The 18,108-nt window shown below is 44.9% G+C and overlaps 1 protein-coding gene across 4 annotated transcripts in view; it reads left to right on the forward strand.

Moving 5' to 3' along the window:
* LOC115094425 (diacylglycerol kinase delta-like) overlaps positions 1-18,108 on the forward strand; it is a 305,506-nt gene that overhangs the window by 19,638 nt on the left and 267,760 nt on the right. For all 4 annotated transcript variants that reach the window (XM_029607468.1, XM_029607470.1, XM_029607467.1 and 1 more), the window contains exon 2: positions 17,147-17,429. In XM_029607468.1, the coding sequence (XP_029463328.1) occupies positions 17,235-17,429 (195 nt within the window). In that variant the 5' untranslated portion in view covers positions 17,147-17,234. The remainder of the gene's footprint in view (positions 1-17,146; positions 17,430-18,108) is intronic.

An 18,108-nucleotide genomic window follows, 5' to 3' on the forward strand; every position in this document is an offset into this window, starting at 1 on the left:
CGCTTCCTACCAGCTTTATATGATGCAATATTCTCAAAACCTCTGGAAGCAGATCCAGGAGCTAACCGAGCGCCTGCCTAAGCAGCAGCAGGACACCTTTTCACTGGTCTTCCAGCAGGGTCTGCAATGTGGTAAACATGAGATGCGTTCCACCTATGATATTTTTGAGATGCGGCAAGGGTGGCGGCCACAGGAATTTGAGCCCCCAGGATGGCCTGGTTTAGGGCCTTAGAACTCCGCCCGCAGGTGCAGGGGAGACTTGCAGACCTGCCCTGTACTGGCGATAAACTTTTTGGTGACAAGGTGAGGGATGCGGTGGCTCAGCTAAAGGATCATCATTAGGTCCTGCAGCATCTCTCGGCCAGTGTGATGGACCCGCTGTCTTTGGCCAGAAAGTCCTCTCATCAGGGACCCAGGAGGTCCTTCTACTGCCAGAGGAAACACTACCCTTCTGCTTCTCGCACTTGGGCCCAGTGGATAGGCTCTAGGGGTCGCGCTAGACAGCAGTGGACCCCCAAATCTTAACCGGTGCCTCAGACCAGTCCCGCTACGGGGTTTTGACTGGTTGCGAGGGAGCATAAGCCTACCACCCTTACCCTCGATGTAAGACCCTCCACTCGGGGGCTGAGTACGGTTCTTCCTGGATCGTTGGCCTAGTGTTACATTGGACCGGTGGGTTCTGTCCATCATGCATCGAGGGTACTGGCTAAACTTTCTGGGTGACCCTCCGGACTCTCCCCCAGGTCCCTCTTAGGGTCAGTCCTTGCCTCAGGAAATACAAGCTCACCACCCTTGTAAGGGCCAGGGCCGTTGAGCTCATTCTGCTGAATCAGCATGGACGGGGGTTCTCACGATATTTCCTGATTCCAAAGACAATAGGGGGACTCCGTCCTATTCTAGACTTGAGAGCCTTGAACAAGTTTCTAAAAAGAAAAGTTAATTTCTCTGGGAACCCTCCTCAAAGAGGAGATTGGCTTTGCTCCCATAATCTAAAAGATGCCTACACCCACATCGAGAACATCCATACTCACAGGAAATATCTGCACTTTATGGTCGGTGAGAAGCATTTTCAGTACAGGGTGTTGCCGTTTGGCCTGGCCTTGGCCCCACATGTCTTCACCAAGTGCCTGACCATGGTGGATGCATACCTCCACATTTTGGGATGCATGTGTTCCCATACCTGGATGATTGTCTCGTCAAGAGCCCCTCCCAGGAGGGAGCGGTACGGTCTTTGCACTTGACGGTTCGGGTGTTAGAATCGCTGGGGTTTATTATCAACTACCCGAAGTCTCATCTCAACCAGTCACCTCCGTTGGACTTCATTGGTGCCAGGTTGGACGTGGCTCAGGATCGAGTGTATCTTCCCCGCGATCGGGTACTCACATTGGTGTCCATTGTGGGAGTGATTCAGCAGAACCGGCAAGTTTCGACACACCGCATGTTGCGACATTTGGGGCACATGGCCGAGACCGCCCATATTATTCCCTTAACTCGACTGCATATCTACAGAACTCAATGGACCTTGTGGTCCCAGTGGTGGCAGGCCACACAGGACCTCCACATCTGCATCTGGGTTACTCCGCCTCTCCGGGACTCTGTGTCTTGGTGGGAAAGTTTGACCAACTTGGATTAGGGGGTGCCTTTTCAAAGTCCCCTGCCCAGATTATGCTCACTATGGATGCGTCCAACCTGTGCAGGGGCTCCGCACCCAGGGCTTATGGTCCGCCCAGGAAGCACAGTGTCAGATCAACTTCCTGGAGTTCCGTGCGTTCCGCTACGTGCTCTGGGCATTCAAGTATTGGCTGATCAACAGGTTGGTTCTGATCCAGACCGACAATCAGGTGGCAATGTGGTTCAACAAACAGGGAGATACAAGGTCATTCCTCCTGTGTCAAGAAGTCTTTCAGATCTGGTCTTGGGCTTTGTCACAGGGTATGGTGCTTCGAGCCATGTACCTGGCCGGGACGGAGACTATGGTGGCGGACAGGCTGAGTTGAGCCTTCTGACCCCATGAGTGGTCCCTGAAACAAGAAGAGGCGGATCAGATATTCCGCCTCTGGGGACCCCAGACGTGGATCTGTTCACATCCCCCTGCAACAGGAAGGTGTATCAGTTCTGCTTCCTGTCCAGGGGGGATGGCAAATCAGCCTCAGATGCCTTTGCCTGACATTGGGGCAAGGGTCTTCTGTACATGTATCGTCCGCTTCCCCTGGTGATGAAGGCTCTCCTGAAGCTCCTTATAGCCCCTCATTGGCCAAAGCAGATCTGATTCCCGATCTTGCAGGATCTCTCCCTCCGGGAATCAATCAGTCTGGGGACTTCCCTAGACCTCATCACGCAGGATCGGGGGAGGCTGCGCCATCCCAACCTCTAGGCCTTATCCCTGATGGCCTGGATGTTGAGAGGTTGATTCTGCAGCACCTCGACCTCGCTGATGATGTGTCTCGAGTCCTGGTGGCTTCCAGGAAGCCTTACACTAGGAAGTTTTATGGGCTGAAGTGGAAGAGATGTTCCATCTGGTGTGAGCTCTGTGGCCTGGATCAGTTCTCCTGCTCTACACTGAAGCTGCTTGATTACCTTCTGCACCTTTCGGTTGCTGGCTTAATGACCAACTCTGTTAGAGTACACCTGAGTGCCATCGGTGCTTACCACTGGCGTGTGGATGGTTCGCCCATCTCTGTGCAACCCACTGTGGGTTGCTTTATGCAGGGTATGCTTCAGTTGAAGCCTCCTGTGGTGTCCTGGGATCTAAATGTGGTGTTGGCTCAGCTTATAAAAGCTCCTTTCAAGCCACTGCGTTCTTGTGACCTCAAGTACCTGACCTGGAAGGTCATATTTTTGGTCATGGTCACATCAGTGTGCAGTCAGTGAGCTTCAGGCCTTGGTGATGTTTCCATCCTATACGAAGTTCTTCCATGATAGTGTGGTTCTGTGCACACACCCTAAGTTCCTACCTAAGGTGGTGACGAATTTCCATCTTAACTAATCACCCTGTCCACCTTTTTTCCCAGACCACATTCACACCAGGGCAAACTGGCTCTGCACAATCTGAATTGCAAGAGAACCTTAGCATTCTTCTTGGAGCAAACAGCAGGCCATAGGCAGTTTACACAACTCTTCTTTTGACAGGAATAGATTAGGAGTTGCAGTTAATAAGCAGACCCTGTTCAACTGGCTGGCAGATTGCATCTCCTTCTACTACTCAGGCGGGACTGCAGCTTGAGGGTCATGTCAAGGCTGATTCTGTCAGAGCCATGACAACTTCATTGGCCCACTTGAGAGCAGTCCCCGTGGACGAGATCTGCAAGGCTGCAAAGTGTAGTTCTCTCTACACCTTCGCCTCTCACTACTGTCATAAGAACTGCTATGATGGTAATTAATAAGCAATAGTAGCTTGTGATCTATCTGTTTGGATATTTGCCAGGTACTTGTGACTTGGATTGGCCACTGTTGGAAACAGGATACTGGGCTTGATGGACCCTTGGTCTGACCCAGTATGGCATTTTTCACATAAGAAAATGCCATACTGGGTCAGACCAAGGGTCCATCAAGCCCAGTATCCTGTTTCCAACAGTGGCCAATCCAAGTCACAAGTACCTGGCAAATACCCAAACATTAGATAGATCACAAGCTACTATTGCTTATTAATTACCATCATAGCAGTTTATGGATTTATCTTCTAAGAACTTATCCAAACCTTTTTTAAACCCAGTTACACTAACTGCTGTAACCACATTCTCTGGCAATGAATTCCAGAGCTTAACTATGCACTGAGTGAAAAAGAATTTTCTCCGATTTGTTTTAAATGAGCTACTTGCTAACTTCATGAAATGCCCCCCTGGTCCTTCTATTATCTGAGAGAGTAAATAACTTATTTACATTAACTTGTTCAAGTCCTTTCATGATTTTGTAGACTTCTATCATATCCCCCGGCAGTCGTCTCTTCTTCCAAACTGAACAGCCCTAACTTCTTTAGCCTTTCCTCATAGGGCAGCCATTCCATGCCCCTTATCATTTTGGTTGCCCTTCTCTGCACTTTCTCCAGTGCAGCTATATCCTTTTTGAGATGAAGTGACCAGAACTGCACACAGTATTCAAGGTGCGGTCTCACCAAGGAGCGATACAGAGGCATTATGACATCCTCCGTTTTATTTTCCATTCCCTTCTTAATAATTCCTAACATTCTGATTGCTTTTTTGATTGCCACAGCACACTGGGCCGAAGATTTCAATGTGTTATCCATTATGACGCCTAGATCTCTTTCCTAGGTGGTAACTCCTAAGATAGAACCTAACTGTCAGGCCAATTCAGTATGGTGCGCTCAGGCCAAACACACCATTAGCCCCCGTTTGGACACGCGTTTTCGACGTACTATTATTACCCCTTATAGCACGTGGAAAACGCCTGGCCAACCCACCCCCGAAACTAATAGCGCTCATCACATGCAAATGCATGTTGATGAGCCTATTAGTTAGTCACGCTCAATACAGAAAGTAAAATGTGTGGCCAAGCCGCACATTTTACTCTCAGAAATTAACTCCTGCCAAAGTAAGGAGTTAATTTTGGCCGGCACCAGACAAGTATACAGGAAAGCAGAAAAAAATGCTTTTCTGTACACCCTCTGACTTAATATCATAGCGATATTAAATTGGAGGCCCAAAAAAAAAAAATCTGCCCGCGGGTCGGAAAACAAATACTCAATTTTGCAGGCATCCATGTTCCAAACCTATGACTGTCAGCGGGTTTGACAACCGACGCCGGTAAAATTAAGCGTTGGCTGTCAAACCTACTGACAGCCGCCACTTCTGCCAATAAAGAGGCGCTAGGGACACTAGCGTGTCCCTAGCGCCTCCTTATTAGCGCGGGCCCTCATTTGAATACTGAATTGTGCTCCCAGGAGAGTGGCCTGGGTGCGCCTTGGGAGAGCGGGCGCTTGTCCACGTTAAATTTCATCTGCCATTTGGAAGCCCAATCTTCCAGTCTTGCAAGATCCCCCTCAATTCATCACAATCCGCGTGAGATTTAACTACTCTGAATAAATTTTTTCATTCGCAAATTTGATCACCTCACTCATTGTACTCCTTTCCAGATCATTTATAAATATATTAAAAAGCACCAGTCCAAGTACAGATCCTTGAGGCACTCCACTGTTTACCTTTTTCCACTGTGAAAACTGACCATTTAATCCTACTTTCTGTTACCTGTCTTTTAACCAACTTGCAATCCACAAAAGGACATCACCTCCCATCCCATGACATTTTAGTTTTTTTAGAAGCCTCTCATGCAGAACTTTGTCGAACATCTTCTGAAAATCCAAATACACCACATCTATCGGTTCACTTTTGTCCACATTTTTATTCACCCCTTCAAATAAATGTAGATTTGTGAGGCAAGACTTCCCTTGGGTAAATCCATGCTGGCTGTGTCCCCTCAAACCATGTTTATCTAAATGTTTTGTGATTTTATTCTTTGTAATAGTTTCCAAAATTTTTCCCGGCACTGAAGTCAGGCTAACCGGTCTATAGCTTCCCGGATCACCCTTGGATCCCTTTTAAATATCGGGGTTACATTGGCCATCCTCCAATCTTCGGGTACATTGGATGATTTTAATGATAGATTACACATTTTTACTGATAGGTCTGAAATTTCATTTTTTAATTCTTTCAGAACCCTGGGATGTATAGCATCTGGTCCAGGTGATTTACAACTCTTCAGTTTGTCAATCAGGCCTACCACATCTTCCAGGTTCACTGTGATTTGGTTCAGTTGATCTGAATCATCACCCATTAAAACCTTCTCCAGAACGAGTATATCTCCAGTATCCTCTTCAGTAAACACTGAAGCAAAGAAATCGTTAAATCTTTCAGAGATGGCCTTATCTTCTCTAAGTGCCTTTAACCCTTTGATCATCCAACGGTCCAACTGACTCCCTTGCAGGCTTTCTGCTTTGGGCATATTTTAAAAAGTTTCTATTGTGAGTTTTTGACTCTACAGCCAACTTCTTTTCAAATTTTCTTATCAGTGTCTCACATTTAACTTGCGAATGCTTATGCCAATGCCATTGCTTATGCTTTATCCAATTTTCTTCTGATGGATCCTTATTCCAATTTTTGAATGAAGATCTTTTGGCTAAAATAGCCTCTTTCACCTCACCTTTTAGTCCTCACGAAACCTGCCACCACCCCGCGGAGTTGGGTTTCTCCTATATTTGTTATTTTATTTTTTCGTAATTCTATGTTACGAGACTGGCGAGGGACCCCACGTGGACATGTGGTATAGGGCATGCTAGGCATGCTCAGTGTGCCAGTCAAAGTTTCTAGAAACCTTGACATAAGTCTTCTGTGCCAGGCTCCATCTGATGATGTCACCCATGTGTGAGACTAACATCCTGCTGTCCTAGAACACCTCTTACAGGTAATCAACTCTGCTTTACATAAAGATGGAAAGTGTGTTGCATGCAGAATGCGGAGTGTGATTGAAAAAATGTGTGAGAGACATGGAATGTAAAACTATAAATATAAGTGAATCCAGGCCATGATAAGAAAAGAGACATAGAAACATAGAACATGATGGCAGATAAAGACCATCCGGCTCACCTACTCTGTCCATCCACATGTACTACTCAGTTTTTTTGTCTCTTCCTCTCCCTCAGAGTTCGTCTGTTCTTGTCCCATTCTTTCATCAGTTCCAATAGTGTCCTTCACCACTTTCACAAAGAGGCTGTCCCATGCATCCACCACCCTTTCTGTAAAGAAACATTTCCTAGATTACTCCTGAGTCTACCCCCTTTCATCCTCTTCCCATGATCCCTCATTCCAGAACCCTGCATTCCATTGAAAGAGGCCTGCCTCTTGTGCAGTGATATCTTAAAGGTATTTATTTCATATCTCTTTCATATCTTTCCCTCTTTGCCTCCAGTCTATACACGTTTAGGTCTTCAAGTCTGTCCCCATTTGCTTTATTATGAAGACCACTGACCATTGTAGTAACCACCCTCTGGAGTGACACTGTTTGATTTATATCCTTTTGAAGGATATGATGGTGTGAGGAGAGTAGGGCTGGAGATCAAATTGGTTGATCACTTATGGATAAAGCAGTGCTTTAAAAGCAGCTCTTGCTCAGGAAGCATTAGCCAGGGTTTACATGTAAGTGAAGATTGTTAACTTTTTGGGGTGCATTATAATAGAGGAAACAAGATTTATTTCGGCTAGCATTCCTATGATTCACCCAAGCATTATACAATTTTAAGTGTGTCAGAATTGTTTCCAGCCTTGAGTAGAAGTAAATATTATTCATGCCTGGGGGGCTAGTAGCTGCAGGTAAAAGGTGTGTATGTCCTTGAATAGGTGTTTGTGGGCTGTTCTGTAGATAGTGTGGAAGATTTTAATGAAGTGTCTCCAGTGGTGCATCCTCCTGTGCTCCTTGAATATCTTGTTTCAGGCTATGCTGAATAGCTCTGTTTTTTGTTTTTCATTTTTTTAAACAACTACCTTCCAAATCTCTACTTTTGCAACTGTTACTGTCTGGTATTTTTTTTACCATTATTTTTTTTTTCCATAGGTCAAAAAATTTGAGTTAATCAATTTCTTCTTATTATTATTCATTTTTTACTCTTGGTTTTGTAGACAGTTTTTTTTTAGGACTCTTGATTTTGCAGTATTTGTTTGAAGTTTCAGCTTTACCAGTATTTTAGCACGAGTTTGCAGTATCTATTTTTAAAAATCATGGTTTGCAGTATTCAAAGTATTTTTAAAGAACATGTTTTTTGCAGTATTTTTAAGGTTTTTATTTATTTATTTTATTTATCAGGTTTTATATACCGTCATTAAGAAAATATTCCATCACAACAGTTTACAAAATACTTAAAATTCAAAAAGAATAATAATAAAAGAATAAATAAATACAAACTATCAATGCACAGTACTACATAAAATTCAGATATATTAAAAATTTGAAATATAAATGAATATAAAATCATAAAAATAATCAAAATACAATAATAAAACAATTAAAAACTAAAAGAAGTAAAACAAAATAAAATAAGATATCAGCTCATCTGTTCTGGTCTTACTGGATCCCTAACCGCGCCAGGGGGCGCGGTTAGGGATCGGAGGCATGTGGGTGGTCCGGGGGCATGTGGGTGGCATGTGGGTGGTCCGGGGGCATGGCCGAGTGCCCCGACACAGCGGCCTGTGTCAGGGCCTGCTGCGCCGGCGCGCGTAAGTTACTACTGCCCGGAGGCAGTACTAACTTCTCCGATAAAGGTAGGGGGGGTCTAGATAGGGCTGGGGGGTGGGTTAGGTAGGGGAAGGGAAGGTGCGTGGGGGTAGGAAAAAAGTTCCCTCCAAGGCCGCTCCGATTTCAGAGCGGCCTCGGAGGGAACGGGCAGCGCACGCAGGGCTTGGCGCGCGCAAGTTGCACAAATGTGCACCCACTTGCATGCGCCGACCCCGGATTTTATAAGATACGCGCGTATCTTATAAAATCCAGCGTACTTTTGTTCACGCCTGGTGCGCAAACAAAAGTACGCGCGCGCGTATGTTTTTAAAATCTATCTCTTAGGTTTTAGATTTTTTTTTTTTGTCCTAGTGAATTTGGTGGTTGAGAAAGGTCCTGGATTAACAAAGACCAGAAACTGAAAATTGCCATTTAGTCACAGAACAGATACAGTATGGACAGTAGCAACACAAACTCCCGCCACATGCTGCAGACAAACTCCATGGACAACAAGCTCCGCCCCCCCCACCTCCTATTCTGCCCACCCCAGAGTGTATACAGCAAAGGCGCTAGTGCTGTGAGCTTGCCTCATACACTGCCTCACCACTTCTCAGACTCAGCAATGGAAACAAAACAATGCAGCAGTGCGAGTTTCCGCACATTGCTTTGCCCATGTGCCTGAAGCTTGTTCTGCAAGGACCTCCTGTGGAAGTGAGAAGGTAATTTGTTCTCTGTGCCCATTCAGTCCTTCGTCTTTTTACTTCCAGTAGGGGTGCCTGTGAATGCCCACTGTAATGGGGGGTGGGGGGGGGGGGGGGGTGTGTGGGATGGTGGCCTCAGACCACCTGCTTAAGCAGATAATAATGTAGTGACGACTTGAATGGTAGTGAACATTGCTATCAGAGTCTTAGTGAATTTGAAATGTAGCTCACCTTTGTATGAAAGATAAGAGAGGAGGCATTGAAATGCTGGACAGGGTCTGTATTCCACAGAGGCAAGTGCCTGATACATTTTTCCTCAGGTTCCAATTTCAAGGGCAACACTGGCTTTTGTTCATGAGAAACAAAACAACAAATCATTTATACAGAGAAACAGCTCAAGGCCTTTGAAGTCTACTCATTTCCCCTACCTACTGCAGACTTTACTTATTCTCTGGCTTAACCCTCACTTTCCCACTGCTAAGGATCCTCCATACCACCTCCTGCTTTATTTTGGAGCATGTGTTGCATGCCTGCTCTGTGGGGAATGTGAGTCATCGTTTGCAACCTTCTACCCACATCATCTTTTGTCATCCTGAACTCTCTGCCTGTATCTCAAGCTTTTCTGTGCCCGGAGAATCAGAAGTGTATGTTAACATTTTCAGTTTTTTTTATGGCTTACTTAACACAGAATAATGTTAGTTTTCTATTCAATTAAGTATCAAACTGGAAATAAAGTTATTGTGCAAGACATTTGTGCTTTGAAATTGTGAGTGAAAATATTGTGTGTGAAAATACTGTATAGAGAGCAACAGACATTGCAAAAATGAAATGTGCATGCTTGTGTTGTGAAAACAATCATTTGCCTATCACTTTTTCATTAATTCCCTATTGTAGTCATCTATCCATATACCCTCACCAAACCACCAACTCTTGCAGAATTTGAAGCAAGATGGGATATGCTGGGGGCATTAGAAAAAAACCCAGACTTCCCAGGCATATAGAAATGCTCTTCTCTGGTTACAAGCTGCCACGTAGCTGGGGAGACTTTTCTGTTGGTTGACTATGTCTCCAGTTTTCCCAGGATTAGCCACATGCAAACACAGGCCCTGGCAGGCCTCAAATCATCAAATGCATCCTTTTCCTTTGCCTAAACCCATAGTGCAAATTGCCAGAAGCTGCATTGGTCCTAAAGAAAACTGGAGCTATTGTAGGTTCTGATACCATTTATTGGACCAAGATAAAAAATTAAAAGATTTTGTGGTGCATTACTTTTCAAAACCACATAAAAACCCCTTTCTTCAAATGAGGGCCTCAAAATCTTAGATGCAAACACATTTTAATCTCCTATCTTGGTTCCATAAATAAATAAATATTTACAAAGATTCCAGTTTTACTAGATCTGAAACTCACAATGTTCCATTGGATTCTGAATGTAGCAAAACAAAATGTATTATCCTGTAAGAAATGTTCATTAATCAACCAGTAACTAATAGCTGGACAGTCCATATCTGCCCATGGGCTCTAGGCCACTTGTGCAACTTTCAGCCAGTTTTGATTTTTTTTTTAAGCTCCCACTTTATAGCATTCTGTCTCTTGTGGAACTGAGTTATTAACAGAAAAATAAGAACTACAAATCCTGGAATGCCTTGTGCTCAGCTTTAGGCAGGATCTGTCCAGAATTGCCATGTGTGCAGGAGTACGTTTTACGAGTATGGAGTTTTATAACTGCCTGTTTTTCTGTTTTTAGATCTAGCCTTCAGTGGAACACACATCAAATTTGATGTAATCACTGGAAAGAGGACATTAAAGTAAAATAATTGCAGTAGCAAAAAACTTTTAAAAGGGAAACTATGTTAGAATGAGGAAATCAGAAAAACAGTTAAAAGGAGTGATTGCAATAGTTAGAAGTTGCATGAAGCATGAACATTGTTTAAAAATACCACCTTGGAAGCCCAGATAAAAAGTATGTATGCATTGCAAAAGGTTGAAGGAAGACAAAATGACTGCCATTATGATTTAATTGTGAGATAAAAGAAGCAGTTACAGCCAAAAAGCTATCTCTCACAAAATGGAAAGCAGACCCAAATGAAGAAAATAGGCAAGAGCGTAAGCACTAGCAAGTTTGATGTAAAACAGTAGTACGATAGGCCAAGAGAGAATTTAAGAAGCTTGCCAGAAAGGCAAAAACTAATAATAAACATTTTTTTTTAAGAAACAGAAAGCCTGTGCGGAAGTTAGTTGGGCCACTAGATGACTGAGGGGTAGTGCTCAAAGTGAACAAGAAAATAGCTGAAAACCTGAATGAATTCTTTGTCTTGGTCTTTTAATAAGAAGGATGTTGAAAATATACCTATGTCTGAAACTTTCTTGATGGTGATGATTCTGAGCAGTTAAAATAAATCTCTATGATAATGGAAGATGTAATAGATCAGATTGACAAACTAAGAAATAACAAATCACCAGGACTGAATGGCAACCACTCAAAAAGAATTCAGACATGACATTGCAAACCTGTTACTCATAACTTTTAACCTATCATTTAAAACAATCACAAGAAGGAAGGTCAATGTAATGCCAATTTTTATAAAGTACTCCAAGGGTGATCTGTAAAACTATAAACTAATGAGCCTCACATTTGTGTTGTACAAAACAGGAGAAGCTATTCTTAAAAACAAAATCATTGGCTATATGTATAGACATGGCTTAATGGGTTAAAAATTAATATGGTTTTAGCAAAGAGATGTCTTGCCTTATCAATCTTGTAGATTTTTTTGAAGGTGTAATCCATAATATATCGGGCTTGGTAGTGTGTCCGACAGTGCTCGCGCATTGTTCCCCAGCCCGCCGATAGATGGCGCAGGTGGCTCTCTGGCTACCTTGGAGGCTCAAACACACCAGAGGTACGAAGGACAGCGGCCATCGTGGGACAGGCAGAATAGGGCAGAGGAGACCCCGGCATGCCGTGAACGGAGCGTGGCCCGCGGCACACGCTCCGTTCATGGCGAGGATGAAGGCCCGGCGTGCCATTTGCGGCGAAAAGGGAAGGCCCCTGTGTGCCGCGATCGGCACACCCGGGCCTTCATCTTCGTGGCATGCTGGGGTCTCCGCTGCTATTTTCTGCTCAAGGCGAAAATGGAAGGCCCCCGTGTGCCGCGAACGGTGTGCCAGGCCTTCATCTTCGCCGCAAACGCCGCGCCAGGCCTTCATCTTCGCTGCGAACGGCACGGGTCCCGCGGCATGCCGGTGAGAGAGAATGTGTGTCGCGGAGGGGGGGGGGGGGGTGAGAGAGAGCAGGAGGGTGTGAGAGAGCATGGGGGGGGCTGCCGGTGAGAGAGAATGTGTGTGTGTGTGTGTGTGGGGGGGGGGGGGTGACAGAGCATGGTTGGTGGGGGGGGGGTGCGGAGGGTGTGAGAGAGAGCATGGGAGGTAAGAGAGGGTGGGTGGGGGGATGCTTGAGTGTGGGTTTCAGAGAGAGGGAGCCTATATGAGGGGAGGGGGATGCCGGTGAGAGAGAATGTGTGTGTGAGAGAGGAGAGGGGGTGTGGGGGGGAGTGCGAGAGACAAGCTTGGTTGGTAAGAGGGGGAGTGCGGGGGATGCTTATACAAGAGCATATGTTCCAATAAAAACATGGGGGGGGGGGAATGCCGGTGAGAGAGAATGTGTGTGTGAGAGAGGGGGTGACAGAGAGCATGGTTGGTGAGAGGGGGGTGGGGAGGGTGTGAGAGAGCATGGGAGGTAAGAGAGGGTGGGTGGGGGGATGCTTGAGTGTGGGTTTCAGAGAGAGGGAGCCTATATGAGGGGAGGGGGATGCCGGTGAGAGAGAATGTGTGTGTGAGAGAGGAGAGGGGGTGTGGGGGGAGTGCGAGAGACAAGCTTGGTTGGTAAGTGGGGGGAGTGCGGGGGATGCTTATACAAGAGCATATGTTCCAATAAAAACATGGGGGGGGGGGGAATGCCGGTGAGAGAGAATGTGTGTGTGAGAGAGGGGGTGACAGAGAGCATGGTTGGTGAGAGGGGGTGGGGAGGGTGTGAGAGAGCATGGGAGGTAAGAGAGGGGTGGGTGGGGGGATGCTTGAGTGTGGGTTTCAGAGAGAGGGAGCCTATATGAGGGGAGGGGGATGCCGGTGAGAGAGAATGTGTGTGTGAGAGAGGAGAGGGGGTGTGGGGGAGTGCGAGAGACAGCTTGGCTGGTAAGAGGGGGAGTGCACTGGATGCTTGAGTGTGGGTTTCAGAGAGGGAGCCTATATGAGGGGATGTGTGTGTGTGCCAGAGAGTGAGGGAGCCTGTATGAGGGTGTGTGTATGTGGAAGGGACACTCTTAGAGTGAATTTCTAGGGAAATTCTACTCAAAACAAGAGCAGATGTGCCAATAAAAAGGCTCACCGCCCGGGCGTAGAATGGGTACAGTTGCTAGTAAACATATACAGTACATAAAAGTGAACTGATTGATATAGTGTATTTGGATTTTCAGAAGGTATTTGACTCGTCAGAAAATCAGTCATGAGCAGGAGTGTAGTTAAACCTGGGCCCATGGGGCCCGTGCCCCCAGTCTCCTTTTCAGTGCCACGAGTCTTCTTCAGCAACTGTCAAGCTGAGAAAAAACGGAGAAACCAAGTGGGGCCCCTGTGGATCCCATCTCACAACAGCCAAAGAAAATTCCTGACAGGCCAGCACATAACCCATCCTGAGGCATCTGAAGAAAAGGCCCAACAGGCCACCATGGACCCCATCCCATGGCAGCTAAAGAGGCAGCCCAGAAGAGAGGGGGATGCCCAGGGTGAGAGCCTGTGTGAATGTATGTGTGTGAGTGAGAGGATCTGAGAGTGAATGTGTGTGTGTGTGTGTGTGTGTGTATGTATGTGTGAGGGAGCCTATGAGAGTTAGAGCATGTGTGTGCATGTGTGAGGAAGCCTGTAGGAATGTGTGTGTGTGTCAGCATGTGGGTGTATGAGAGGGAACCTGTGAGGTTGAGAGCATATGTGTGTGTGTGACTGAGAGTGTATGTGAGAGAGAGTATGTATGTGCGGGTGGGAGCCTGTGAGAATTAGAACCAATGTGTGTTTCTGAGAGAGGAGCCTATGGTGTTGAGAATATGTGGGTGTGAGAAGGAGCCTCTGGCCAGAGCCAAGATGGCCGACTCATAAGACGTACCAAAGGAGCTCTCTCTGTGTTTGAATTACCTTTTTGAATTACCTGGTGAACTTGGTTGTTTGCAGGATGCCATACACATAGCGTAATTGAAGAACATTTTACCTGTAAAAGAGGAAAGCATCCAGCAAACCAAAATAGAGAGCTTCTTCGAACCCACCCTGAAGACGCTGGAAGCGAGGGTCGCTGCAGGAGAGAACCAGGAGCTCGGCTCTCTCTCTCGATGACCCAGATGATCTCTTTAAGCCCGGGGGCTCCAGAGGCGCCATCCCTGCCTTGAGATCAGACTGAGGTTGAATTGGACGACCCAACGCGATCCCTGAGGATGAAGAGGAGGGAGACGGCGTCCCCAGGAGAGGGAGCGAACGAGGGGGATGGGAGAACTCCGATAAGAGGAACCACATCCATACCCAGGCCCCCAATAGCTGCACCAGCACGAAACAAAGAGGAAGGTAGCACACCTCATGAACCGCTAACTTTAATCCTAGGTACTGTGTTTTCTTTGCAAAAACCTCCGATTGTGACTCTAGTTTCGCTATGGAATGCCTTAGTCTCTATAGAATCTGCGATGTCCACACTAACTCAGGCGTTTCTGGAGACAAGTAAAAAAGGGTTAAACATAGAAAGGATTGTGAATCAACATCAGGAAAAAATAGAGAAAGTAGAAGAAAAAATAACATCAATGGAAAATATTCAAATAAATTTAATTAAATCGGACAGCATAGCAGAGAAAAAATTTGAAAGCATCAAAAACTCCCTTCGATATTTGAACCTTCGGGTTGTTAATTTTCCAGTAGTGAAGAAAATGCCAGCGGTGGATATATTTAAAATCTACATGTTGGAATGCCTTAGAATTCCAAAGGAAATGACTCCAGTGGTTACCAAAGCATTTTTCATATCTAGGAAATCAATGATTCCCTCAGGAATAGAATTGCAGGATCAACAGTCGATGAATGTTACTGAGATGCTTAAGATGTCGATACAAACAGAAATATCAACAAGGGGAACATTGTTAGTTTCATTTGCTTTTGAATATGATAGGAACCTGGTGTTGAAATACTTCTTTAGAAATAGGATGGTTCAATATCATGGACAACAAGTTTGAATTTACCCAGACATAGTCCGCTCTACACAAGAACGCAGGAAGAAGTTCTTATGAGACCAGAAGTAATAAATCGTGGGGCTAGTATGATATTAAGGTCTGTATGTAAATGCCTAGTAAAATTTCAAGAAGAAAAATATGTATTTCTAGAGCCAGTACAATTAAGGGGCTTCTAGAAGGAAGGTCTGAGGTGTGTAGCTGAGATAAAAATAGGGTGGAGGTATCTTATGAGATGATAAATTCTTATATCAAATTGTGTAATATGGGAGCACCCAATTACCTTAGACAATCAGAGATTTGATAAGTGAAGATGTGTTTATTTTGATGCTTAAGAGATGTACTGTATAATCTCTATTCTTTTGATATATGATATTGTAATATATCTGAAAATGCAAAAATTAAAAAACAAAAAAGAAGGAGCCTCTGTGTTGAGAGTGTGTGTGTGTTTGTGTGTGTGAGGGAGCCTGTGGAGTTGAGTGTGTGTGGTGTGTGTGTGAGAGGGAGCCTGTGGGTTTGAGAGCATACGTGTATGTATGTGATAGTGGGCTGGTAGTGGTGAAGCTCCAGCTGGGCCTCTGCTTCAGCCAGCTCCGCCATCCAACAGTGGGGACCTGCAAGGCTTCTCCCTGCAGGCTGTGCCAACGCTCCCTCGGCTCAAGGGTCCACTTCTGGAATCCCCAACAGTTTTTTGCTCCACAGCTCGTACGTCCAAGAACAGCTAGCGGCGTATTTTTTGTGCCGGTGAATTTTCTCAATTTCTGCTCAGCCTGATTCATCTTTTCAGGTGCTTTGACTTCTGCACTAAAAAAATTTGTTTTCTTTCACTGATAAGAGCCTAAAATAGAAGCGGCATAAAAACCTGCTGGCAGCTGTTCTAGGGAGTAAAAAATATTGGCTGTCCTAATGTTAAAAGAGGTTTGGACAAGTTTCTGGAGGAAAAGTCCATAAAACATTAATGGCCAGGTAGACTAAAGAAAACTATTGGTATTCCTGGGAGTTAGTAAAAAGAAATAGATCTTCTTTTTGGATTTGTTGGTTACTTTGATGTGAACTGGCCGCTGTTGGAGACAGGATCCTGGACTCACTTGACCTTGCTCTAACCCTGCATGGCATTTCTTATGCTTATATGTTCTTCTTTTATGGAAAAACTTTACTGCATTAGAGACATGATTTATAACTAGAAGGGGACAAAAATACAAGAAGCTGCTTATAATGATGAGTCCATTAACCTTGCCGGTGCCATCCAGAGATTATACATTGTGACATGAGAGAAATTCACAAGGGATGTGCAGTCATTTTAAAATGGCACTGAAATCTCCAATGATATCTGTTTTGTTTTATGTAATTTCTAATCTAATGCAACATAGCACATTTTTATTCTGATTTCTCATTTTAGCACATGCTAAAATATAGAAATGACAACTAAATAAAAAATAACATTAGCAGCAAAATGGAAAATGAAAGAGAAGTTTTTCCTGGGCACTGCACAATCCTATCATTCACTACAACAGGAGTTTCATGTATAATAACAGGTGTGGACAGCTGAGGTCCTCCAGAGCCACAACCAGGTCTGCTTTACAGGCTAACCAGATCATGCAAACTAACCAGATTCTTACTCCAAATGTATGGTGAATATTCAGTATATTTATCTTGAAAATGAGATCCAGCACTGCTGAACCCATCCTGTGACAGGGCATTCTGCTCTGATGGAATACACTGGTGGGATATGAGACTTCCAAAAAAGTCAATTCTCCCAGGAGATCACTGGGAGCAAGCGTCTATGATCTGGGCATAAATTATTCAACTTCCCTAGACGTGATCCTGTAAATGCATAAAATTAGGGAATGAAGGAGATGGTGTACGTCCCACAAAATGAAGTGGCTTTGTTTGATAATGCATTTTCGAACTGAAGTACAAATATTAAGAGAAGTGAAATGATGTGCATTAGTTCATTCATTTTGTGGGTTTCTCTTGAAGGGCTGTATGAGATTATCCAGGAGGAGAAGATCTTGGACCTCCTTTTCACTCTTTGCTGCGCCGTTTGACCCTTGACTTGCTGCTGAAGATGGCCGAAAAGTTGTCACCAGGAGACCTGTTTGCGAGGAAGTCCAGAGAGTCAGTATACTCCCTAGACTCAGACAGACTGGCCCAGCCAGAGGGAGTAGGAGGAGATGAGTCTTCAGACAGTGAGGGGGAGCAGGAAGAAAACTCCCACAAGCTCATCAGAAAGGTGTCCACCTCGGGACAGATCCGGAGCAAGGTAAGGGAGAGAAGAAGGTTGCAAACAAGATGAAAAATGTATGTGTGTGTGTGCCATGTGTTCTTTCTTTAAGTTTTGTTTAAATGTATTTCACACTGGTTTTGCAGGATCTAGGACTGGTTTGGATTCCATTTCCAAATACATTTGAAAAGTACAGGGTACTCAGCTTTATTAGTCAATGGGTTTGGAAACTGGTTTCCAGCTGGTTTAAATGGGAAAAATACGTTGATATCAACTCTTGCGAATACATGTAAAACTTAATTGAAACCTTGATTTATTTAGAAAGTGCACGTATCTGTGCTTTTTTCAGGGACGGCCTTAGCTCTGGTTTTGCCATGTGCCTGTGGAAGGGATGGTGCACTATGTGACCGGGAGGGGAGAAGGCTCCATCCCCCCCCCCCCCGAGATCTATAGAATGAGGGGGAAGGAGGAGTGATCTTCCCAGAGGGCTGCAACAGTGCCCCTTTGAACAGGCAACCCTACTATAGTTTCTGCACCAGTCACATGCCCCTAAATCTGGCCCTGGATTTTGAGTAAGCGACGGGCAGTCAAACCTCAACCTTGTTTAACTTGCCACAGTTTCATTTCCCAGCCCCAGCAACATAAATTATTGCTCATGGTCCAATCATCTTCCTATCTCCTAAGAATGAAGTTTTTTTTTTCCCAGAAAATACAAAGG

Source organism: Rhinatrema bivittatum, chromosome 6, assembly GCF_901001135.1.
Source record: "Rhinatrema bivittatum chromosome 6, aRhiBiv1.1, whole genome shotgun sequence".
NCBI classification, from domain to species: Eukaryota; Metazoa; Chordata; class Amphibia; order Gymnophiona; family Rhinatrematidae; genus Rhinatrema; species Rhinatrema bivittatum.